This window comes from Podarcis bocagei (genome assembly GCF_964188305.1).
Source record: "Podarcis bocagei genome assembly, chromosome: 5".
Lineage (NCBI taxonomy): Eukaryota > Metazoa > Chordata > Lepidosauria > Squamata > Lacertidae > Podarcis > Podarcis bocagei.
The window spans coordinates 72,582,289-72,608,553 of NC_138129.1; the positions used below are offsets into that span (position 1 = coordinate 72,582,289).

General features: G+C 43.3%; 2 protein-coding genes across 11 annotated transcripts in view; one reads left to right on the plus strand and one right to left on the minus strand.

Annotated features, from left to right (window-relative positions):
- DNAI3 (dynein axonemal intermediate chain 3) overlaps positions 1 to 1,540 on the plus strand; it is a 66,284-nt gene extending 64,744 nt beyond the window's left edge. For all 7 annotated transcript variants that reach the window (XM_081193996.1, XM_081193993.1, XM_081193990.1 and 4 more), the window contains one exon: positions 1,038 to 1,540. In XM_081193996.1, coding sequence (XP_081050122.1) covers positions 1,038 to 1,184 — 147 coding nt within the window. In that variant the 3' untranslated portion in view covers positions 1,185 to 1,540. The remainder of the gene's footprint in view (positions 1 to 1,037) is intronic.
- The window catches only part of SYDE2 (synapse defective Rho GTPase homolog 2), a 53,022-nt gene that overhangs the window by 4,341 nt on the left and 22,416 nt on the right, over positions 1 to 26,265 (minus strand). Inside the window, exons 5-11 of one of the 4 annotated variants that reach the window (XR_014008107.1) lie at positions 20,543 to 20,724; positions 17,172 to 17,403; positions 10,568 to 11,061; positions 7,376 to 7,476; positions 2,871 to 2,983; positions 2,090 to 2,177; positions 1,022 to 1,067 (exon numbers count right to left, since the gene is read on the minus strand). Coding sequence is in view for 3 of the 4 variants with exons in the window: in XM_081193943.1 (XP_081050069.1) it covers positions 10,571 to 11,061; positions 17,172 to 17,403; positions 20,543 to 20,724 (905 nt within the window). In the remaining variant the exon portion in view is untranslated. The other 3 variants (XM_081193943.1, XM_081193942.1, XM_081193944.1) reach the window with 3 other exon arrangements.

A 26,265-nucleotide genomic window follows, 5' to 3' on the forward strand; every position in this document is an offset into this window, starting at 1 on the left:
GGTACCATTGTGGCGGGAAGGTATGGCGCTTCTGTGCACTCTGGCACTCGTCACAGTGTTCCGTTGCGCCACATGACCCAGAAAGCTGTCTGTGGACAAACACCAGCTCCCTCGGCCTGAAAGCAAGATTAGCACCGCAACCCCATATTCGCCTTTGACTGGACTTAACCACCCAGAGGTCCTTTATTATTACCGTATTTTTCGCTCTATAGGACGCACTTTTTCCCCTCCAAAAATTAAGGGGAAATTTGTGTGCGTCCTATGGAGCGAATGCAGGCTCCTTGGCTTCAGCGATAGCAACGCAAAGCCTCCGAAGCGCAGAGGGAGCGCTCCCTCCGCGCTTCGGAGGCTTTGCGTTGCTTTCGCTGAAGCCTGGAGAGCGAGAGGGGTCTGTGCGAGCAAGACTCTCCTGGCTTCAGCAAAAGGAACCTGAAGCCTGTGGAGCACAGCAGGAACTCGTGCTGCGCTCTGAAGGCTTCAGGGATCTTTGAGGCTGGCAATGGGGGAAAGCAGCGCTTCCCCCACCGCCAGCTCCAAAGAGCAGGTCGAAAGGAACTCGAAGCCTCCGGAGCCCAGCGGGAACTCCCACCACGCTCCTGATGCTTCGGGTTGCCTTCACTGAAGCCTGGAGAGCAAGAGGGGTCAGTGTGCACTGACCCCACTCGCTCTCCAGGCTTCCAAGGAACTCCCGCTCACCTTGACCGCACAGAACGCACCTTGCTTTAAAGGGGGAGAACAAGAAAAAAAATCTCCCCCTCTCTGCGCAGCACCCTTCAGCGAAGCGGCAGGAGAAATGGAAGGGGCTCCGTTTCTCCTGCCGCTTCGCTGAAAGGGCGCTGAGCAGAGAGGGGGATAATTCTTTTCCTTGTTCTCCCCCTCTAAAACAAGGTGTGTCCTATGGTCATGTACGTCCTATAGAGCGAAAAATACGGTATATCATCGTCTACCTAAACAGGCTATATTTTAAGACTTTGAGAATTAACTTTCCCCCTCCAACTCAGAAAATGTATTTATAACTTACCCCTCCTTCTTTGCAGAGAGCGCTAGGTGGCCAGCGGTCAAGAGAACTTATGGAAGAGCAGACAAATCAAGATTATATAGAGTTTTTGGATCTAGAGAAGACCATTCTGACTCGTCTTGGGGTACTGAAGGTGCCAGACAGATACGCCTCCAGGACCAACTAGCTGCATAAGACACCACTGTCATATTCAGGACAGCGTAACTTGTTGTAAGCAACATATTTAGAATGACACTGATCCAAAGACATGGGAGCACCTGCGGAGAGCCTTGTGCCGTTTTGAAAATTTGCAATGCAGGAGAGCTCCCACAAGCCAAAAGGACCTGCTGCTGTACTGTTCAATTTGCAGCTTGTCTTTTTTTTTACTGTAGGACTGTTGAAAATGCCCCCCTCCCCAATATGGTTGTAGGTGCTGTTCCTCCATACCTCTACACTATGTATGATAATAAATATACAGGTAAGCAACATTTTCACACATGGCTAAAGGTGCATATTGACAATAAAATAATAATTGGTTTTGCATTTGAGATTAATTAAAACCTGTAGCGCCTTAATGCAAATATTAAAAACAACACTATGTTAATATGTATGCCCATTAAGTGCCCTGGAATACAGCATAATATGGAAACAGCAGCAATGCCAGGAAGCATCAGATGTAATCATTTCAGACATCTGGAACTGCACACAAACATCAGGCTTCTTTCCAGATCTACTACATATTCAGTCGTTATCACATAACATTCTCTGTGTATGCTAACAGCTGGCCTCAGCAACACTTCAGTTTTCAAAGTGACTAAGGTTGATTTAGGCCAGAGCTTTTCCAAACTTTTCACGTTGGTAACACGCTATTTAGACCTGCATAATTTCACGACAACAGTAATTCAGTTTTATTAGCAAACTGGGGTTAAACGAATGCTGCTGAATGAAAAAATGGGTGCCACAACAGCCATGACTTAACGATCAACAGTAAGCAACCAGTCACACAAAAGTCAGCGGTTGCTACAACCCCTCCACAAACACATCATCTCCCCATGTAGCCAAGCAAGAGGCATAATCACCGTTCAAACTCACCTGCAGTCACTGTGCCATCAGCTTGTTTATTTACATAGTTCTTCTGTCCAATACACATTCTCAACATATGAACGTCAGGATGCACAAACTGCAATAGTAAAAAGATTTGTGTTGTGCAGGTCACCGTCTGCTTGTGCTGCAGCAGGAGAGCAGCTTTCCCCCTGGAGAAGTTAAACAACAGCTTGACTATTTACCTGTGCAAATGAACAGCAGCTGATTAATATTCATGTCGCTCTCTTATCGGTTGGGGTGACATTTTTCATCCTGCAGTGCAATGTTACCAGGTCAGGTGCCATCAGAGACCATTAGGCAGAAATGAAAGGCTTCAGAGAAGGGCAGGTTAGACTCTTAAGAGAGTGAATCCACACTTTCCACAGCCTGCTGTGGTAGCAGAGGCTCCTGTCCGACAAGCATCCATACGGCCAGGACAGAAAGCGGAAAGACACATGGAGACGGTTTGCAAAGCGACTCTTACCGGTCTGCAATATTCACTGCTCCTGTCTAGCTTTGATCAATGAAAACAACAATTACCGTCGGGAATCATAGAGTTGGAAGAGACCTCAAGGGCCAACTAATACAACCCCTTGCAATGCAGGAATCTCCACTAAACCATGACAGCCAGCCTTCCAGCCTCTGTTTAAAGGCCACCAATGAAAGGGATCCCCAACTTCCCAAGGGAGACCATTCCACTGCCAAACAGCTCTTCCCCTCAGAAAGTTCTTCCTGGTGTTTAGTCAGAATCTCCTTCCTTGTAACTTGAATCCATTGGTTCGAGTCCTACCTTCCGGAGCAGGAGAAGACAAGCTTGCTCCACCTTCCATGTGAAAGCCCTTTAGATATCTGAAGATGGCCATCGTACCTCCTCTAATTCAACAATCCGTAGTAGGTGCTAATCTGCTTGGGGCACAGGAAAGTGATAATCAGAAGCTGGGAAGAAAACATTTTTTAAAAAAGTAACAGAAGGTCTAACAGAATACAGTGGCCAAAGACCATTTTAGGTCTCCGTCCTCCTTTTCTCCCCAGTCCAAATGATCTTTCAGTCACCAACTCTTAGATCCTCTCCCACACACCTGGTAGCAGCTGCTCAAAGCATCAAGATGCTGTCCCGCTTCTTCTATACGAAGGGGGGCAGATACATCCCAGCAGCCCTTGAAGTTTTTCAAGCAAAACCTCTGGCGCAGTTACTGTACGGGGCGCAAATCTGGACGGGGACCCATTGCTCCAGTCTCGAAACTGTCCAGTCCAAATTTCTAAGGCAGATACTCGGTGTCCCCTCCTGTGTTCCAAACGCAGCATTACGACTCGAGGCCTGCCTTCCATCTGTGGAAACTCGGACCTGGCAGAGAACATTTAATTATTGGCTTCGTCTTAATCTGAATCCTCCTGGTCTACTGCCGCTAGTAATGCAAGACCCTCACAAAAGCAAGTGGTTTAAAACTGTGCAGCAAAAACTCCTTACATGCGGTCTGCACTCACAATCCCTACTATCAATGGGCCTCATTAAAGCAAAGAGTCTAATAGGCCAGCGCCTGAAAGACATTGAACGACAAAACAAACACCTGGTAGCAGCATACCTCTGAATGCCAGTTGGGAGAGGGGCGGGCTCTTAAGCTCAGATCCTGCTTACAGGCTTTGTATAGGCATCTGGGTTGGCCACCGTGAGAGCAAGACAAGGAAGGTAGCCTGTTGCTCTGATTTACCAGGGCTCTTTTTATGTTCTTACATGACCCAGACTGTATGCCCAAGGCATGGTTCCAGACAGCACATTCAAATATCACTAAATGATGAACAAGTAACCCCTTAAAATATGTTTACCCACCTTTCTCTTACATACGCAGGCAGGCTAAAGAGCAGCAAAGGTGGATCCCTGCCACTACCTTTTCAGTAAACCCTGAAGTATTTGGGTAAAGCCACAATTATATATATATATTGTGAGAAACGTGCTTCAAATATCACACATGCATTCCGTGTACTAGACTAGCCCCCCTAAAACATTAGTGGCCTTGAACGACCAGATGTGTCCCAAGCTTATCAGATTTAGAGATTTGTGCTGCAAAAATCCAGAGGATCTATTTTTATACGAGAAGTTACCAGTTATTTTTAGCATACCAATGTAGCTATCTCCCCCGCCTGCCCTCCCCCCCACACACCAGGGCAGTGAGGAGGGGACTGGCTGGCTCACCAAACACTAGTTTCCTTGAGGGTATTTTGCAAACTAAGCTACCAAGGGCCCCCCCCCCAAAAAAAATGAGCTGGAAGGTTCAGCCTAGGTGAACAAACTCGGGGCCTCCATCTGAACCATATGGTGGAGGCAGGGTTAGATCAATAAACTTGTACTTGACAATGTTCCATCTGTCAGCATTCAAATATGAAAGGTGGACAGAGACAGATGGAGGCAGGTAACAAGAGGCCACAGTTCAGTAGTCTCTGTCAAATGCACCTCTCTTTATTCACGAGTAAAGAATATGGGGTAGCTGCACTTAAGAACTGAAGAACAATAATGCCTGCAACCAAAAACTTCACTATTGTTGAAATTATTGCACTGCAAAAGGCTTCCACACCAAAAAAAGAGCATTTTTAAAAAGTTAATAAAAAGCACATGCACCCCTTAAACTGCAACTTTAAGAATGATCACATGAACCAATCATTTGCACTGTTGCATAAACCCAGACAAACCTGCTGAAGATGCCAAACACAGATTAGCTCTGCTGGCCTGTTTGCACCATGCTGACCCCCACCCCCTCCCGCACTCCATGCCCGCCTGCCGCAGTAGTAAATCAGCCGGATGGAAGGCAGGTAAACGATATAGGTTCACCAAGATATCCACTACTGGCTGACCTAGAATCTTCTCTTGAATAACTGAAAATCCTAGACTCGTCTGTTAGAAGAAGATGTTCATCTTCTTTCCTAAAGCAAGCAAGCTGTAATCCTTGCATTTATTGTTGTTTGTCTGCAATCTGAATCCTAATCCTATTCTTTATGGGTGGGGGGGGGGGCGACTATGCCTGATTGCAATATGTACATAGAGTGGATCCTATTATATAAGCTGTTACATAATACAACAAGGAACAGCTTACACAAACATATATCACCAGTTTAGGTGGCTGGAAGAACGGACAGAAAGCTGAAATTTGGTACAGGTTTGGGGCTCTTTTCCATTCACACATTTAACCAGCTACGGATTGGGGGTGGGTGGGGGGCGCTGCACTACCAGTCAGCAATGTATTTATGCTGGTAAAATGTAATCTGTATTAACCAGGGTAGAATCCAGGCATTCCTCTGTTCTTAATAAGAGCAGGAAACATTTACATGCATGTCACAGAAGGTTCTAATAAAGTGAGCAAAAACCACCAAGTGGGTCATCATCACAGTTCTTAATTTCCACACATCTAATTTGTAAATCATGCAGGCACACAATCTACCTCTAAGCAGGGATGTGCTGAAGCCATTAATTTAAAACAGATTTGAAGCCATTTAATACATGCTCTCAGATTGCATTTCAATTTAACAAATGCATCATTAAATTGTTTCCTGACAGATGATGGATTCCCATTTGGGAGACACAACTTTTCACATAAATTTTTTATCATTTGTGCTTGTTGAAACAAGCAGAGCTTTCTTTCAGTTCTAAAATAATGTGTATGGAAAACGTGCATCTCTCCCAAATGGCCACAAACAATCGCTACAAAGAAAACAGATATAAATACCTCCGACGTGCTGGATTTAATATTAGGCTTTCTTAAAACTAAAGTTCTTTGTTTATTTGTAATATAACAAAAACTACTGGCCAAAATGCCAAGACGACATGAAATCTTGAAATTTGCTAGCAGAATTAAATTCAGACACTGCTCATACATTACTGAGTTCCACAGCCTGTTCTATGGATGGGAGAACAACCATGAACTTCCTGTCATGCAAGGCAAAGAGCAGCCATTTGGGCATCTGCCAAGCCTTGCTCTCCTGAAGAGGGTCCGTTTCCAACCCCTAGAGCTATCCCCCTTCCATGCTTGCCCTGAGCATGGTAGCAACAACAAAGGTGAGTTGCCTTGAACTCTCCCTTTAGGCCAGTGGTGAGGAACCTGTGGCAGCCTAGATGTTGTCAAGACTACAATTCCCATCATCCACAGCCAGCTTCATCAGCAGGGATGGTGGGAGTTGTAGTCCAGGAACATCTGGAAGACCACAGGTTCTGCACCCCTGCTTATAAGCAGTTGTACAGGTTAGGCCCGGTGGGAAAGTGAAAGTGAATGGCAGGTGGGCACAGAAGTTCGGGGGGGGCACCCTTGGAAATCGTCTGGATGAGAAGAATTTGCATGTGCAGTCATATGCACAATGGCCTAATTTGTGTGATTATTCCCCCTCTAACAGATATGTTGCAGCAGGGAGGTAGGGGGATGATGACGATGACAATAGAGTCCTTGTGTTCTTGTAGCTCATTAGGCCTCTGGGAAATTGATCAAATTACTCAACAACATGATGTTCTGGCTTGAGATACAATGTGGATAGACTAGAATTTTACTCATTTTCTGTTGGGAATTTGTATGTTCAAAAGCTGTTGGAAAGCTAAACATTCTGATAGCATGTCTGTGTGTGCTAAAAGGGCACTGTGATTTTCACAATGTGACAAAGTAGGCTACTTCCATTCTCATTATGCAAAGGGCAAGCATGAAAAACGCAAAGCCCATTATTGAGCTAGGCTCTCTCTCTGGCCCAATTCCAATCATCTATCCACTGAGACATGAAGGCTTCGTTTGTACATCCATGTTCATTGCTAGACAACTGCAACATCAGTGGCTTTCCTGTGTGAATGAGACGCCACAGACGCAAAACTACAAAACAAGGTTTTGCTACTTATTCTGATGTACAAAAACTAAAGAGTTTTCCAATGTTGAAGTTCTCATTTATCTAAAACTAGTCAGCGGAACAACACAAATGCAGAAGATCAGAAGCAAGCAGATCAGACAGGCAATGAGTTTTCAAAGGTAGAAATGGTAAGTTGCCTCTGGGAAGATGTTTGGAAGGAGACAATGCTGTACTCCATCTCTAGGAGGGTATCCCAGAGGACCAAGATGGCAACAGAGGAGAAGGCCATAACATTAGGAGCACTTTCACACTGTGAACTTCAGTGAACAGGCAGGCCTATTATAGGAGACACATCTTCAGCTGAACTCATTCCATAACAGCAAAACATTAAACCTGGCTTGGTAGCAAATGGCAAAACACGTGCTATAACAATGCAACAATTGACACAGTGAGCTGGAAAGAAATCTGTTTCTGATAAACTACCTCTGGCTGGGAAGGAATAACACTGAAGTCGCCACTCAAATTCCTGCATGAGATTAGGCCTTCGTCCTCCCTCAGTTGCTGAGCACATTGAACGACTAGCCCTGAAAAATATGAAGGAAAACATATATTCACTACCACAGCAGATTCTGTGTGGGCAAATACATTTTCAAGGTATTATGTGGAATCAGAAATACATCCAACTTATCTTCAAATATTGGCAACCAGGGCTTTTTCCAGCCGGAACTCGCTGGAATTTTGTTGCGGCACCTCTCAGGTGGGCACCAACGTCATTCTAAGAGAACGAGGAAGTTGTTCATGGTGAGTTCCTGCACCTCTTTTCCTAGAAAAATTGCACTGATGGCAACCTTTTACAAAATGCAACCCATTTTTATTCTTAATCCAGATTTTATTCAGAATTAACATTTATATTTTTAAAAATAATCCACTTCCTGTACATATATACTTTTAAAAAAATACATCAGCTTATCAATAAATGCTTCAGGTTAAAATTTCCAAACAGTACCGTTGTTATTTAATTGCAATGACTGTACTGTGTACTGAGACACTAACGATAATAAATTAATAAAAAGGACACTGGATAAAAAGTGGAGATATTTAGGAAAAAACGTGGCAAAAAATTCGTGCACCAAATTCGTGCATCCTATTGTAAATAAATAATAACAACAACAACAGTAGCCAGACAAAATATAGGAGGGAAACAAACAAGTTAAAATAGCATTTACACAAGGTCCATAGGCCAAGAGAACGGCCGCTAACATAATACAGGAGAAAATGAAATCTTACAGTGTGTCATGAGTTTGCAAGATCCAAAGCACTATTTAAGAAACCTTTGCTGACTTACATTTTTAAAAGCATTTCCATTTAAGAACTTACTCATCTGCATTATTAATAATGCAGCCTTTTTTAATGAGGCAATTGGTTGTATAATTTTTATTGCTTGGGTTTTATTGCTAGACAGTGGACAGAAGTTGAGTTTTCATTTATATATTTGCATAAGACTTGCAATTGCTTTGGTTAACTACTAAGATAGCCAACATCCAAGGACAAGTTTAATAAACGTTTTGTCACATTTACCCTTCTAAGGGAAGGGCTGAGGTGCTGTCAATAATACTCATTTAAGACAACTGGCAAGATAAACAGTAAATTGATAGTCTCATTTAATACTTATTTAATATTTCTGGTATGAGAGCAAATACTAAGAACTTCAAAATGCATTCAGGACCTAGATATATTATTTTTAAAAGGCACTTTCTCAATTCACATGTCAACCTTTAAAAATAGGATGGACTTTTTTGGAGAGGGGACTACAGCCATTTTAGCATCTACTAAGCTTTCAGAACATCTAAAATATCCCACTTGAATCAATATGACTACTCTCCTCCTTTTTTAAAAAAAACAAAAAACAGGCCATAATTCCTGATCACTGCATTTGTAGTCACAAGGACTACAGCTTCATAAACGTGGTTCAGCATAGGGATCTGCACTCTTGAATTATGTTTGCTACTTGAGACTGAACCAGAAAACATGTTCAGTCTTTAAATCCATCCCAATTTAAGTCTCATGGAGGTGTGTGTGTGTGTGTGTGTGTGCGCGCACATCTAACTTATTCTGAACATTTGCCTTTAACAGAGCCTTTGATCATGCATGAAATACTGCTCTGTCCATCGTTTGCATCTGGCTGAACTTTGGAAAGGGTTAAAGGGATGTGCATATTGTTTAAAATCTGTATTTTAAACAATATGCATATTTGTGAGCCACCACAGTGTGAAATTTGGACTCTGGGAAACAATCGTTCCCATTGCCAAAGCCTCTCTAGAAACTCTTTAAAAATGTGGAAATTGCACGATGCGACAAGCACACATTATCTGGGAAAGTTACGCACTTGTACGTCTGAAAGATATCAATGTCATCTGTGGCCTTCAAACTCCTCGCAGGTATTCAGCAAGTCCCTTCTGGTCTGACCCATATCCACTGCTGCTTAGCGGGCCATTTATTTTGGCATCGCGCGACACACATTCCTTTTAGAAGTTGTGGTCATATTTAAATCTAAAACGGCCCTTTCCTGAAGTACCAATGATTACAAAGGGTTTGAGACAGGCAGCCACAGCAATTGCTCCTCATAATGTCTCATAGAACTTGCCCTGCAAGGCTCTGGTTTCTTGACTTGCGGCGAGGGAAGGGGAAGGCTGGAAAGGAAGGGGAGGAATGCAGTGTCCTCCTATTTCTGACAGGCCAAGTATGCTGCCTGTAGATGCGTAAGGAGGCAGGATCTCCTATGCTATGTTCTATAGCAGGGATGGGGAACCTTCCACCTGCAGCTGAATTTAATGTGGCTCATTCCTGCTTATCAGCTGGAACAGCTTAGCAGGGGGGAAGAGAGGAAGGACAGGGAGGGCTATGGTGAACTCCCCATGCACAAGCACTGTACCCCAAATGGAGCAGATCAAGCCCGATGCTTTTTAATACATGTATATAAATATGTACAAAACAAAACAAAAAGTTAGAAAAATATTTAATTTCTTTTCACTTTTAAATAATTGCTGGAAAGTGTTAATGCAGGAATACATTAATATTTGTACATTTAAACGTTTTCATATATAGCTATATAGGTATATATAAAAAGCTTTTTTTTCTCATAGCAGCCTTTGCATTGCAAGTGAATAAGGTGTCAAAACATGGTAGAAAAAAAATGATCTACCTACAGTTTGCGCTGCAAATTATCAGGTAAGCAGCAATGTTAATTCTCCCTTTCTGGGAAAACATCTGTACCAGGGCTAAAGGTTCAGGAACAAATGAGTGCTGTTCCTGCTGTAACGTAGACAGAGATGGTGCCTTGCGTACCTTGCATAAATTGTCCAAACTTCCTAAGTGCATAGTACCTTGAAAGGGAAACAGAAATTCTGCAATCTCACGAAAAGTAACGTACCATTTTAAACCCAGAAGGGTCAACCCGAAACCATCCTCAACAGAGAAGAAGGAAGGGGGAGGAAAATTACAACAAAGCAATAAACAGATTGTGTAATACGAATGCACTAAGCCCACGGTGGATCAAAATCACTGCACGATGCAATGGAAATAACAGCACTGCACCCGTCTCTCTTTTGGGGAAGAAACAGGGGGGGGGGAGAGACAGCAAAAAAAGAGAGAGGAGGTATTGCAGAGGGAAATTACTTATCAGTAACTGATGTTGAGCTTGTTTTTATTGAGTTCCCGTTCCAGGTTTCCTATCAGAGTATCAATGCTTTCCTGCAGATCTTTGAGGTTTACTCTGTGGTTCCCTGCAGAATCCATGGCTTGCACTGTCAAATAGGCCTGAAAAGTGTGTTCTTTGGACATGCAATGGGGCCGTTCGGCGAGCTTCTCCGAGCCATCCACTCTGCCACCGTCATCGCCACTTTCGGCATCTTCCGAAGGAACATCATCATAGTCTGCTTCGTTCAGGGCCTCCTTGGGGCTGACGAAGTAGCTCTCCCCACAGCCACTCCAGTCTCCGGCATAGCGGTTGCTTGAAGGGCTATCCAGTCTGGCTGGCCTGGACCTGAGGATGCCTGACATCTCAGTACTGCTCAAGTTCAACATCTGAGGCCGCTGCTTCTTAGGTCTCAAGTAATTCACAGACGACTGCTGCTCAGTCAATGCAGATTCCTTGACGGCTGAATGTTGCACTAAGACAAACAGCAGTTTTAAGACATGTTAGCTGAACGGTGTATATGACAAGAAACCAACAGTGTTAACATTTGCATTATTTCTCTCTATTTCTCTACAATTGGAACATGCATGTATGCATGCACACTTAACAGCCAAAACATTCTACTACTGGGGTAGTGGAACTAGCTAGTAATCCTATATTAGGAGGGGGAAGCCTGGGAGAAAACGTTCCATCTCAAAACTATCATGCCTTAGTCCACCTGCAACCGCAGGAGTCTGTTAAATTTTCTAAGCGCCTCAATGAACTCTGCAAGTTAATCACAAACCCGCAAACGCAACGCAGTTCAAGTGAGGGCTGGGCTTTCATCTGCCATCCACATTCAGCTGTGTAAGACAAAAGCAAGGCCCGGCAAGTGTTAAAACAGCTTGCAAATATAGCCACCACTCTAGAAAGCTGACCGTTTTGGATCCAAGTGTGTGCAAAGCCAGCCGAAGCTTTTCAAAGGTTTCTTTCCCCCCCACCTCTAAGAAGCCATATACTCCAGCTCAGAGACAGTGGTGGGGAATACATGCAACACACATCTGACAATTTTTGTTACCTTAACTCATGGATCTACACCCCAAGAAACTAAGTCTCCTCTGGTTACCGGCTCCCTATGGTTAAATAGTACAAATGTTTTATTGACAGCTGACGGCTGAATATTTCAACTGTAAAATATCTTTATCTTATCCCATGGTGCTTCTGCCATCATGCCATTTTTGTTCAATTTTAGCAGTTTGCTGGCTGCAATACGGAACACGAAAGGGGCACAATTCCTCCCCCAAATGCTTAAATACTTGCTAAGGTTAGGGCTGGGCAATATATCGTCCAAAACTGAAGTCCATATCGTGATATTGGTTTCATAATTGGTAATTATAATGTGTGTGCGTGTGCGCTATACAAAAATCACGATGCGGGAAAACCATGAAGCCAGCCAATGTCTCTACATAGCTCCATCCTTATTTCACACATCGTGATATGTTGGTATATTGCGAGGTTTAGCTGGCAATATATAACACGATGTTGAAAACCAGGTAACGCCCTGGCGTGGCTGAAGGATGAGGGAGAAGGAAAGGCTATCAACAGAGAACGATGGAAAATATGAAGGTTGTCATGATCAAGAAGAAACTGAGGGGACCTGGTAGCAGTGCTTGAATTTGGGAGTGGGTTGAGGGGGAAAGCGGGCCTGTCGCCACCACATTTTGTGACAGGGGCCGACTTCCGAGCTTCTGTATTTAGAAGTCTACAGGAGTGGGGCACCGTGATTTGGAGAAAACTGATGAAAGTATGGGGTGGGCCTTGTGGATTTCATGAGCAGCCTCCGCTACCTTTCCCCTCACAGTTCAAGCGCTGAGTAGGATAGACTAATCCAAGTCTGGGGAAACATCTTATTTAGGCATGAAGATGGAAGATAACTGGGCTAAGAAAAAGGGGAGGACAGGATCATGCATGGCATGGCGGACATATGAAAGGGGAAAGGGAGTGAGTTGGACCTTGTTATGCTTTGACAGTTTGATAGACAGAAGGGGTCTTCTTGCATGTCATACTTTAAAACTACAGCTTGAGCCTCTCACATGGCATGTGTGTCAGATATGATTCTTGGTAATAAGGGAAAGGATGAGGACGTTAACGTGACAGAACATTCTAGCAAGCGTAGGTTTGGCAACTATATTACAGAAAGCCAGTGTTTTTTGAACTAGTTTTTCCGACCGTACAAACTCCCCATCTGACATCCCACACTGAAAAAAGAAGACAAATGAACACACAGGGGCCATCTCCCCATAGAGTACATGGCCAGACAGTCCAAAGGCCTTTGCATCAGTGGCATGCCATGAAATTTTTTGTGCAGGAAGAGTTGGGGCCAGAGGCGCCAGCTTGCCAGGGCGATGGGGTGACGTCACACACATGACGTCTTGATGTCCTGATGTCACACACATGGGCATCACGTCTTCCTCCCTAAGCTGGACAGAAGCTTCCTGGGCTTTGGGAAGGAGGTGACAGGGCTATGACAGGATGCTGGAGTCCTCCTGCCTGTTTCCCAAAGCTGGGAATTAAAAAACAAACAAACCCCACAATAAGGCGGCAATTCTGCAAAAGCTGCTCCTTCAGCCATATGACAGTGGAGTCAAAGCAGAGTGATGTTAGCAGTTGTGTTCATTGTGCTCTGCAAACAGCAGAATGGTCTTTGCCAGAGCATTCCGTATTGTCTGCAGAATCAAGTTGCCAACCAAGGAGCCTTTTCAGACGATTTCCAGATGGTCTAATTCAGACACAGTTCAGGCCTATAGTTGGTCAATCTGAAGGGCTTGACTAGGAGATGGAGGACTTTAGTGAGGAAAGCAACAAGGGACTGAAAAATCTGTAGTAGTTTTCTGGATTGGGGCATGGAGAGGATCCCTCCTCCCTTCAAGTTCTCTGAAGATGAATATTCTCTGTGCCTCTCGTATTTTTGAGGGAAATGGTGAGTTCCATGAAAAAGGGGGGGGTGTGTTTCCACTGATGAAATATTGGTGTTGACTTGTGTTGAAAGTACGCGCTCCTTGGCTTTGCAATACAAGGCCAGATTCTTTGCAGGGTCACCAGATTACAAGAGCACACTGCTGTGATCCTCAGCCATGTAAGTCACTGAAAACCACCACAGAAGTCACCACCAAGAGGCTCAAAAGTACAACCGTAGAGGTCAAAAGTAAAAAAGCAGGACACGTTACCTGCACAAAAATGAGGAATAGGGGATTCTCTCTTTTTTAAAAAGTAAAAACTGCAGACACAGCATTTGCAGTAGTATGTGAAGAGTCAAATCCTGCCCATAAACAGCACACTACAAGCTGGGAGCCCCCTGCAAAAGCAAGCCTTATTGGTGGGGATATGTCTTGTTATTAGTCTTTAACAATTCGGCTTTTTTTCTTTAAGAAACCGGGAGTGGGGAGAACTCTCTGCAGCAACAAAAGCTCTTCTGTTTAGGCTTTGCTCTCTTAAGGCAAAAGGGTCATGTGTTAAACCTTAAGTGCCAGCGTTGTTGAGCTTTCCTACTGAACAAGGAGCATGTGTTTTCCATTTAAAAATTTAAAAAACCCACGAGGAGCACAAACATGGTTATCTAGTTTTTCAAATCCATTGGAGGCATAATCTTTGAGAGCCAAGCTCTGGGCTCTGGCTCCTTCATTGGAACAGAGCTCACTCCACAATGTTTAATTAAATTCTTGAAGAGCCGAAAGACGCTGTACAGTATCATGCCTCTACAAGGAGTTTTTGCAATCCTCTAGTTTGTTCCATGGTTAGCTTCCTTGACAATAATCACACCAAAAAAAAGCATTATATAGCAAAGCAGTCTCCATACATTCTGTACGTTTATAACTCTGACATTCAAATCAGAGATTCATAAATCCTAGGCAACCAGCCACAGCCCTCATTTCCTGGGCAAACATGAGGATTTGTCCAATTACCGAGACTATCTCAGCTTCCACTGACAGCACGGCCACATCATGGTTGCAACGAACAGATCTTGAAAGCAAGGCTGCGAGTTATAGCTAGCATTATACATGTGACCACCAGAAGATGCTGTTGCTTAGGAGCAGACATGTTACTCTGAAGGCACTTTCTTCTTTCAGCCTGGCCTGCCACAGCAGTTTGGGGAGTAGCTGCCTTGAGAGGTTTCCGTTGTACCTGTTGTGGGAAAGGTGGTGAACGAACTTGTGCAGCAACTAGGGCATTGCAGAAGCTCTCAGTGGCAAGGAAAGACAAAAGCAAGAGCACCGAGGAACAGGGACCCATTTGGGGGATGCTCCTTGCACTTACAGAGCAGCAAACAGGAGACTTGCACTTATACAGCAGCTCAGGGGACAGCATCAACAATGGTATTTCGTGGACAGCAAGTGAGTGCTTCTAAATGTTTGGGGTCAGTTAAATATTTTTGTCTTTATTGCATTCGTGCAATAGTCTCCTCTGCCCCCAATTCAGTGAAATTTAATTGCAGATCTGCACTGCATCCTGCTTGCTGGACTCACAGAATTATAGAGTTGAAAGGGACCCTGAGGATCAACTAAGTCCAATTCCCCCCGCAATGCAGGAATATGCAGCTGTCCCATACAGGAATCAAACCTGCAACCTTGGCGTTATCAGCACCACCCTCTAACCAACTGAGAATGTTAGCACACAACTCCAGACAGCTACGTTGCTATGCACTGGGTGGATCAACTGGTGGATGAAGAATATTCCACATTACTGCAGATTGGAAATGGAGATATTGTTGCTGCATAAACACTGGAAGGCCATAAATATCCATTTCTAAGAGTGGGCTGGGCTTTCAGTATATTACCAATCGACAACCTGTAGTACAGTGAAGCTAGGGTTCTGCCCTGAATAGCCAATCTTTCCTACCATCAGGGTTTGATGGTAGAAAGATGGTAGGAGATGGAAACAATTTCTAAATGTGGTCTAGGCACCCAAAAGGCAGTTGAAGCAGACTTGCCCCATCCACTCTATGGTCCATATCAGCAACCAGACTGGAACCAGTGGGTAGCACAGGGGAACCCTCCATCTCCTTAGGGAAGCTTCAGATGACTCATCTGATCTGGCAAGTGATGCCACAAACCTATCGTGAAATGAGTTTCACTTGATCACAGCTGACCTTAACAGTTGTCATTAACCAGTGTTAGGATCAAGCCTCTTAAGTGTGGCTCATTCAAAATTACAAAAAGGCAGGCAATCGAAAACACACTTATGCAGAACATGAGACAGTCCTCCCAGTACACAGCCTTTCACAGACTTGCCTACTTAATCTGCTGCGATCATCAGCTTTATTCCTGACTACTGAAGCAGTTCTGCTTGAAATGGGATTAAGAGCTTGATATCAAATATTTCTGGCTCCAGAAAGCATTCTGGAAATACTCCTAAGGCATAAGTTATTTGCTGAGGCACCAGTAATCGGCGATGGAGAAAAATACTGAGAGAGTATGGTGATGAAGAGCATTCTGAAATATCACAAGAAAAAACTCTGTCTTCATACCTAAAATGGCATTTTTTTGCTATGCTATTACATTGGGGGTGGGCGGGGGGAAGGAACACTTCAACATTCATATTCTATTTATTTACTTCCTTTCCTCTAGTTGGCATGCCAGAAAATAAAATAAACACCACCAATTTTTATTTAAACCCTTTTGAATCACCTTTCTCAAATAAACTCAAGAATAATATACAATAAATAAGTGAATACATAAAAATAAAGGTAAGAACATTTCAACTTCCCCATAACACAGTTACTGACCTTAAGGTGGCCATTCTCAAGCAAAGGAGCTTCAGGTGGGAAACTCCAGCTTGACGCCTGCTGAATTACAACTTATCAAGAAGTTCGGTCCTATCACCAGCAGCCTGAATCAAGGTAACTCCACTATAGGTGTGATTAGCTTACTCATGCCTGGACTGTGTATTTGTGTTACCATCAACACTGCTTTGTGAATGGTCCTTGTTACGTTGTTACATACATTTCTACTTTAATGTAATTGTCACACTATGTAATTTGTGATTTTCATTTGCTCCTGACCTCCTTGATTATAATACTGTTTCTTCCTCTACAACAGGTGTGTGTGTGTGTGTGTGTGTGTGTGTGTGTGTGTACATACATATATACACATATATATGTACCTATACTTGCCCATTTAGGATAATGCTTCATGCATCAGATGAAGTGGTCCCTACTCTGCAAAAGCTAAGCCGTAATAAATGTGCTAAGACACTCTGGTTTGTTTGGTTTTTTGCAGCAACAGACTAAGACTGCAATCCAAATCTGTCACAGCTGCTGCTACTGAGGCCCTGCAGGCTGCATCAGGCTTTTTGCTGGCCAGTGTCGGCCCTGAGAGCAGCCTGGGCTCTAGCGGGGGTTGGCTCAACACTGCCCTGCCCTTGGAATGCCCCATTTGAGGGCTATCCACTGGGCAAACCAGTGGGGAACCAGCTGAGCTGGCAGAAGTGAGCCTAGAAATGCCTCCCTCCTAAACCCAGCGTAGGGGTTTGGATTACAGCCCAACGCAGCTCCCCCTCTGCAAATAAAGAGTTAAATTATTTCCAGATATGCTCCTCTAAGACTTTTACCTGGCCACAGCTGGAGGAGGTAATGCAAAACCTCTATGTGTTTTTTGAAATCCAAGGCACTGGCAAGCTCTTCTGAATCTGTGAAAACTCTGTTGTTGTGATTGGTGGTTTCCTGCCGCTGGCTGAGAAGCACAGGCCCAAAACACACAGCTAAGTTCTGGCATGTCATTCTGTTTACTTCATGGTACGAAGCCACCAATTTCAGATGGTCCAACAGCATCCTTAGAGTAGCCTAAGAATTAAAAAAAAAAAATGGGGTGGGGAATAATTTGAGTTAGTTAGCTTCAGGGTGGTGGTGGTGGGGAAAGAGGGTTTTTGTTTTGTTTCTAATCCTCTTGAAGAATCGGGCCTTTTCACATAGCCACAATATCGTCATTTATGCACGATGCCAACAGTCAACAGAAGATAACCTTTCGATAGTACCTTTTTGTGTGCCACGTAGAAGGGCGCAGATAACTGGTGTTTTCGCAGGTGCTCTGAGTTTTGTAATTCCTTCTTCAGGAACAATTTGCCAAAGAGCCCTAAACTGCAGTCCTAAGCACACTTGCTTGGAAATAAGCCTAGCTGAAAACAGTGGGATTTGCTTCCACATAAACATAGAACTATGCTTCAGCACATACTTGGGTGCATAATCAGTCACAGATGGGCCATTTTAGTTACAGTTTAAAAAATCTTTAGTATGTTTTATGCTCACACTGCTCTTTGGAAGCATTGTAAAACACATTCAGTCTCAAAGTGAAGCTTTAGCTATCAAGGAACTGTTTTATTGGCACAGCAGCCCATAGGATTAAGGGCAGACTGCAGGGGGCTCTTTGCCTCAGCACTTGGCTCTTCAGCAGTGGGCATCGCGATAGCAAAAACCAGAGCAATAATCTACCATAGCATGCATGGTTTCCTTTTGCAGGTGTCTCCTTTTCTCCAACTGGTATCATCACATAATTTTCTCTTATGCCAACAACAGCAACATGTGAGAGTTCCACCACAGAACTCACCTAGCCAGTATTCCTCCAGGATGTTGTGGGACTACAATCATCCTTTCTGTCAGGGTGGGTGTCAGCGATAACTCACACGGTGGCAGTAAATTTAACTCTCTTCATTCAAGGAAACACGCTCCAAAGGCCAGGCCTAGTGAGCACAACAATACTTCCTGGTAGATCTTGCCCCAATGTGGCAGTTGCAAGGACTCAAGGTCCATGTCTTCCCCCAGCTCCCTAAGTCGCCTCCTCCCCCAGTTTTTTCCCAGGCAGTCTGAGGCTCTGTCATCTTGCATGTCTTTGCTTCACCCTCTTCATACTTCTTTGGGTTCTGAGAGACCAGAAGGGAGGTGAGGTGATTACAACAAAAGGGTGGGCTTCAGCAGCAGCCTGCCTCATCTCTGCCTCTTGGCCCCCTCTTGGATAAGGAAAGGGTAAGAGGCCAGAAGAAAACATAAATATTATTTTTAAAAATAAAGCTTTGGGAATAAGTAACTCAACGTAGGGGGGAAAAAGTTGCCCCTGTCTAGCTGCTCGAGTATAAAATGGCGCAGCTGGTTCCCTTCACTGGGAAGGTTAGAATGCCCACTTGTGTTGGCTGTGTGTGAAATTAATTAAGCAGCAGTCTTTCATTAGAGGTGCTTGAAAATCACAGTGGTCCAGGGATAAATAGTCAACACGTGGCAGCTTAGCAAGTCAATAAAATCATTGTCTCCTGATATATTCAGAACAGGCACACGCATTATTGTTGACTGTCGGTTAAACATTCACAGTGTTCGGCTTTGCTCAAAATCAATGGGCCTTTCCACCAGCATTGCTGAACGATCTCGCCTTTCGTTTATTTTCAGTCACTCACAGACGTCGCACCGTCTCATTCATAAACAAAATGCAGCACTTTACCATTTTTAAATTACTGTTTGAAAGCAACCACACAGCACTTGCCAAAGCTGCTTTTGCCGGCATGGGGATCTAAAAGGGGACTTGCATGCCTAAGAGAGAACTGTTGGGAGATTTGCTTTTTTATTTTCCACTGTGGAAGACAAAGCCACTGTTCAGTTCTTTTTTTCTCTCTCAAAAAAAAACCTAGTTTCTTTCTTTGGTAGTGGGAACTGTGTAGGACATAAACAAATAATTAAAAGCAGAGCTGTAGCTGCAGGTGTTGTTTGCTGCCATGTACATATGTTCTTTCTTTGGCTCCCAGGCCCTCTGTTTACATGGAAATGATCTGCTAAGATGGAGCATTAAGTTGCTGTGCTTAGCAGATGATTTTAAACATCTGCAGTCTAAAGTTCGCTTTGCTCACTACCGGGGGCATGGCGACAGTAGCAGAACACAAACCTTCTTGCAGGACACTTGCAATCTATATTATCTAGATGCCAAGTCTGCAGGTTAGTTTCCTAACACACTCGCACATCCATCTCTAGCACACACACAGACCCCATCCAGGCAGGCAAACAAGAAGCATTATCAGAGTTCATGGATCTATTTGAGAAGGATTTCCACGCTGGAAATGGTAGGTCTGTGAGAATAGTGGTCTCTTAACAATACCCAGCACCCTTAAAAAAACTAAGGTTTTGATCATTCTAATCACTGCGGTGGAATTAAATTTCACACAGTTTAATTTCAGATTTACAGGCATCTCTCCCCATGCAGTCTAGAGAAATATGGTTGTCATGATTTCAGACTGGATGCCATTATTTAATATTGTTTAGGTTCTGTATGTCCTGGTCCTTAGGGTGGATATATTATTGAATGTTCTGTTATAGTTTAGCAATCTCTGTGGCTCCATAATAATTTGAAAGCTAATAAAAATATTTCAAAAACAAAAAACCTAAGTTTGCCATAATTCTTTGGGAGAAGTCCTGACTGTTTAAAGTAGCACGTTTACTGCTTTAAATTTATAGTGCAGAGGGAGCCACACAGAGAAAAGCGACTTCAGAACTACATAGTCAACTGGACCACATTCTACCTCAGCAAACATCATGCCACTCTCAGCCTGGTTGCTAAGCAACAGCTCCACCTATCCCCTCGACTAGCTGACTTTAATACCAATAAAATTAAACCTTTAATTTGCACGTGGAATGATCTCTGCTGTTGCACCTCCAGCAATGCCAACATAAATCTGGACAGAATGTCAGCTAACACTATTTAGCATCATGGAAACCCAGCAATGCAAAGACAAAAACAGCTTAATATTGCCATGAATAAGTATGGGTTCACTAGACTGATCTAACTACCCGCTTAGCAATATTTTCAGACGCCCCTGTTGTATGATTCATGTAGTCCAACATCTTATGGAAGAGTCCATTTGTCTCAGGTCATGACGCAATCCGTTTTCTTTAAAACGGATTTGGAATTTAATATGCCATCTACAACAGACCAGCAAACAATACTTACCTTCTCCACTTCTGGAAGGCAATCCAAGAGAGCCACGGTATGCTCAGAATCACCAGGGTTATTATCACATCCATTCGCTGTCATTTTCAAGGGCTTTTTCACCATGGCATCTAACACAGCTTCGTAGAGTTGTTTGGTTATCAAGGGGGAAGGTAGCTCTCTTAAATAGTCCTTGAGAACACCTTCAGAAGAGATGCAGACAAGGTGCAATGAACAAACTGCAACGACAGACGCCAGCAGGCACCTCCGTGCACACACTGTGAGCATATGTACAAAGTACAAGGGTACCACTCCCAGAGCATCCCAGAACCTCAATACATGTATGTATGAGCATATATCCCAAGGCATGTATGCATAAGCACATGTGTTACAAATGGCCCATTTTGCATATTATAAAATCCTGCAAATAATTCCAGTTCTCAGATCTCGCAATGATTTCTAATTCCGATTTTTAAACCTTCCCTCACGAATTCTGTATTCAATGTTTGCTAATGGATGGATGGCCAAAAAGAAAATAGTATCTAATAATTAAATAATACAGGGAAGCTGTCACAACACTATAACACTTTCCATTTCAACGTCTGATGAGTTATGCCAAAAAGAATTCCAATAATCTTAGAACTGGACATTCAGGGTAGAATGCAATTACTGGGACATTTTCCTTTTCTGCATATTCTGTTTTCCCATTTTGCTTTACCTTCTTTGATAGTGCAATACTCTTATGGAGCATGGGAGATACCTTATACTGAGTCCATGTCCTTAGTGTTGTCTACAATAATTGGCAGTGGCTCTCTAGAGGACATTCCTAGCACTAGTGAGGGATGCCACTGACTGAACTCGGCGACTTCTCCATGCAAAACCAATGTTCTATCCCCTGAGCTATGGCCCTTTCAAGACTACCATTCACCATATCAGGAAATCTTGTAGTACCAGTTCTTACATACTGGTAGAAGAAAAAGTACTGTGTTAACTTTACCATTGTGATGCTATTCAAAGCCCAGAATTGGCGCTCACACAAAAACACACACCCTAGGGAGAGAAATTTTTACAGGCTGAAGCAGCTGCTCAAACCTAAAGCAGCAAAATGAGGATCAGCCGGGCTGAAGGAAAGAAAATGAATCTTGCGTTTAGAACCTTTTACACTGTGGTTGGGTCTATACCCACAGAAGAACAAGGTGGCAGAATGGATTATATCGTGCTTCAAGCTAGAAGTGAAGCATGCTGCTTTTAACCACTCCTCTACCGAACTCCACCACCCCCTAGAAAAACCCAAACACATACCTCCATGGAAATATGAAAGTAAATCATTGAGGAGAAGAGTTCTAGTCTACCTTTTCGCCTACTGTGCTGATCAACTTGAAGCAAGCTCTCAACACATTGGAACATTTAAAAATTTAATCCCCCCGTTTCTAGCAACCTCTGGTCTGAAATGATACCATCGATTCTACCGCCTCGTCCTGTTGCATCTGTAGACTGGACCTATGATGCCATCTTCCACAGGAGTGTGGAATGTGTTGTGGTTGTGGAAGAGAAACTGCATCAAGGAGCCAGCAGACATTTCACCCACAAACCCAAAATAGAGGGGTTTTGGGTTTGTTTTTTTAGCAACTTCTGAATTCCTCTGCTACAATTTAGAACAGTTTCTTGTCTATAGGTCTCTTTACTCTTGTTAGTCAAGTGTACAGTGTTTTAAATGTGGTGATGGGTGCTGCAGGGTTGTGCACTGTGATTGCCATAGCTTCTGCAACAGGGACCTTTCACTATGTACATCACACAGCTTCCACATGTTTGACTGTTCCTCACTGAGTAAGCTTTGGCAGACATGGTGGAGGCAGGAGAAGCCATGCAATACTGGAAACAGAGCTAAGCAATAAACCCTACCCTTGCCCTCTCTTCACATAAGTAACATGCCAAACACCAGCAATATTCTATCACACTAGGTTTTCCCCCTTCTAATGCAAAGCCACCACAGGAAACGTAGAATGATGAGCGCAAATGCTAATTTCAATATAACAGGTACTTGTGCAAAAATAAATCCGGATGCCAAATACATAGCATCACATCCCTGTGCAAGAGTATTTCATACTAGCAGAAATACCTGGCATTTCAAGAGTAATTTCATACTAGGAGAAATACCTGGCATCGCTTGAATTTTTAAAATTTATTTTAAAAAAATAATCAGTGTAGTTTTAAAATCAGTAGTTAAAATAAGCACACTTTTGAAATGTTCAGTCAACCATCTTGCTTGAAAATGGTGTCCAAAGATACAAAAAAAAGAAATCTGCTCCTTTATCACAGGAACCAACCAGCATGCAAAATCTGGTTATGGTATCTTGAGTTGTGTCCAAATGCCAAGCGAACAGAGGAAGACAAACAACTCTCCTAGATAGATAGTGAGATCTCAGACACTTTGTATAGTTTGCTTTGTAGATCATGTAACCTTATTCATTTCAGACCCCAACATTTTGCTTTGAGAAACTAAAGTCAAGCAAAATAAAAAATAAAAAATTCCTTCCAGTAGCACCTTAAAGACCAACTAAGTTAGTTCTTGGTATGAGCTTTCGTGTGCATGCACACTTCTTCAGATACACTCATACCAACACGAAAGCTCATACCAAGGACTAACTTAGTTGGTCTTTGAGGTGCTACTGGAAGGAATTTTTTATTTTTTATTTTGACTATGGCAGACCAACACGGCTACCTATCTGTAACTTAAGTCAAGCAGTCAAGTTAAAACAAACTGCATCCCCAACACAAAATTCTGCAACCATACAAGCTTTAAAACTACTCCCTCCCCTTTTTAGGAATACCCCAAATGGCAACCAATATATTTGTTTTGTGCTACCAAATATCTAGACTCAGAAATCCAAAAACCTAACTTTATAAACTCTTAAAATGGCAGCTCAGTTGTTTTAACTGGGGTGGGGTGGGGTGAATGCAGTGGTGCAGGGGACCTTTTTTGTATTGTTCATAACTCATGGCCCAACTAGGTAAGCACAGCCTGCTCTTCAATAAATAGCACCATTTAATGTAGAATGAAAACAAAGAGAACTGAAAATAGGAAGCCGAGATACCAGTTTAAGTATCTGCCAAATAAAGGCCTTGCTAATCCTCGAACCATGACAGAAATACCACTGCTGAGTGTTCCTTAACAAAGCAAGACTTGTTGCAAGCCTCAGTGTGCCTACCACAAATCCTGCCCTATGACCCAACTGTAATGTGAACTGTGTTAATTGAAGACTTTGTTAAGAGCAAAAATCCTTAAGAGTAAAGTGAGGGATTCTATTCTCACTCTTTGTTTGGGGAAGGGGGGCGCGCTGCTGAAAAAGCCCTAAAGACTACATAATTTTGATGTCAAGGAATATTGGAACCAGCCAGAATGTAAAGGCTAATTGTTTAATCACAACATGACACTAAAGAGCTCTTTATGAATTCCACAGCTCCTAAGAGGCCCATCTGACGCAAGAGCCTTCAAACCTTGCTAGTAAGTGAGGAGGGTTTGATGGTTACTTTGCAAGCCAACGGGATGCATTTCACACAATTATTTCAAGTCTAGGTAGGCCTAAATTTACAACCCCGACAAGCAGTGAAACCAAATAGACAGAAACTGGTCTTTACAAATCATGGTTTGGGAATATAGTGAAACAGGGTGGGGTGGGGATATCAAATTCTGTCACCAGAATGGTTAAAAAAAAAGTTTTGCAGACAGCTCATATGCAACTGATAGGAAAGGAATCTGTCCTGTATTTTAAACACATTCAGTTACAGAGGCACCACTTGCAATGTCTATTCATAGCATCAGCATTGAGCTGTGCAACAGAGTAACCTGGCATTTCCTTCTCAAAACACTTTCTCCTGCTTAATTCCTGAACAGAATAACTTGTCAGCCCTCTGACCCACATTGCCTTTCCAAATCCTTTCACTAGCTGAGCTCTGTAAGAGACGGCAGTTATTTTTATGGAGTTGCCTCTCCTGACAGCTGCGTTTTTCTTGATACACCACTGTCCACACAGAACTAATTTAGGCAGCAAGCAGAAAACACATACCTCCCCCAATCCACCTCATTAATTTCCCATTTTTCTGACCCACTGAACTGTTAAGTGTATGACATGCTTTACTCCAAGATGAAAATTCACATGGCTGGAAGGAGAAATGATGCAGCAATGTCAGAAACCGACCAGGTTCCAAATCCAGCAGAACACATTATTCTAAATCACATGTGCATTTAATTGCTTGCCAGCCAGAGGAGCATTCCTCAGTTGAGGTTTAATAATTAAATGCACATTCCTTGACCAACTGGAGTTTTCAAAGTAAAAGAGTGCCTTTTAGAGTCCTAGGGACACCCCACAGTTAATTAAAAAGTGGGAATGGGGGGAGCAGCAACAAATACGAATCAGCTTTTAAAAAGAACTACGATTTATGCTGAGGTTTCAACAAAATACTTTTAACAAGAACAATGTGTTTTATCATACACATGTACACATCAGCCTCAAAATAATAAATGCTAAGAACTAAAACCACCCCCAATCCCAGCAGTGAAATTGCACCCATTTCACTGATATACCGTTTGCACCATCCAAATTAGTAAATACGTATCTTCTAAAAACAGAATTTGCTATTTGGAGTTAGCACCCAAATGGTCATACCATTCAAAGCTGTAGGACAAGTTTCTAGCCCTCACGGTGGCAAATGCCTACAAAGTGCCTGCTGAAAGCTAATAACTCAATGGAGAGTTGAATTCTCCTGACCTTTAAAGGAGTCACAAGATGAGCTTTAACAAAAAGTATGAGCCTCTGTTGCGTTTCCATGGTTACCACTAGCCCTTTTGGTTCCTACTACCTTTCTAACACAATGAACACCTCCCATTTCTATGTCTCTCCTTCCCTTTCTCTTTATCACAGTGGTCAACAACTTCTGGTTGGCCAAGCCCGAAATGGTAGTCGCGAGTCTACCTTCTGCCAACCCCCAGCGTCGGCAGGGAGAGTATGCTGCTGGCAAAAGCACTACATGAGCGACTTTGTGCTTCTCCCCTGTGCAGGGCAGCCTCAACGCTGGGAGGAATCTGGTTCCTCACCAGAGGTGCCGCCCTTGCTGTGGCAAAGCAAAAACTGCTGAAACCTCCTTCGTTGTATCTGATCTTGTCCGAAAACAAACAAACCTTTCAAAAACCGGAGTCCACCAGCACTCTTCTTCTGAGAAGGGGATTCTGATTTTGCTTAAGAAGCATCCGGTTTGGATTTCTGTTACAGCGTATACAGACGGCCATTATTGCTCTCATCTATTGAAACGGCCTTATCTGAAGTGTTGCAGGGCTTACGAGTTAAAACACATGCTGGCAAGCAGCACTGTGCGTACTGTCAGACTGGCGGCCTGGCTAGCCCACAGTGCTGTCTGCTTTGGCTGGCAACGCTCTGCAAGGTCTCAGGGAGCATATTTCCCCAGCCCTGCTCCTTTTAGCTGGAGATGCCAGGTACCCCGAACCTGTGGACATCTGCATGCGGACAGCATTGTCTTTACCCATTGAGTTATTATTCCTCTTTGTTTCTCATGAGCTCCCAGCCAATTTCAACAGGTGCTGTTGAAGCTCATTTAGGCTTTTGACCAACGACAACGAGAGCTAAAAATGTCCTGTTTTGTTGTTTTTTTAAGTGAAAGCTCAGATTCTTATGAACTCAACAACAACACACACATCTTACCATCCTTGCATTGGGCTTTAAAGACTA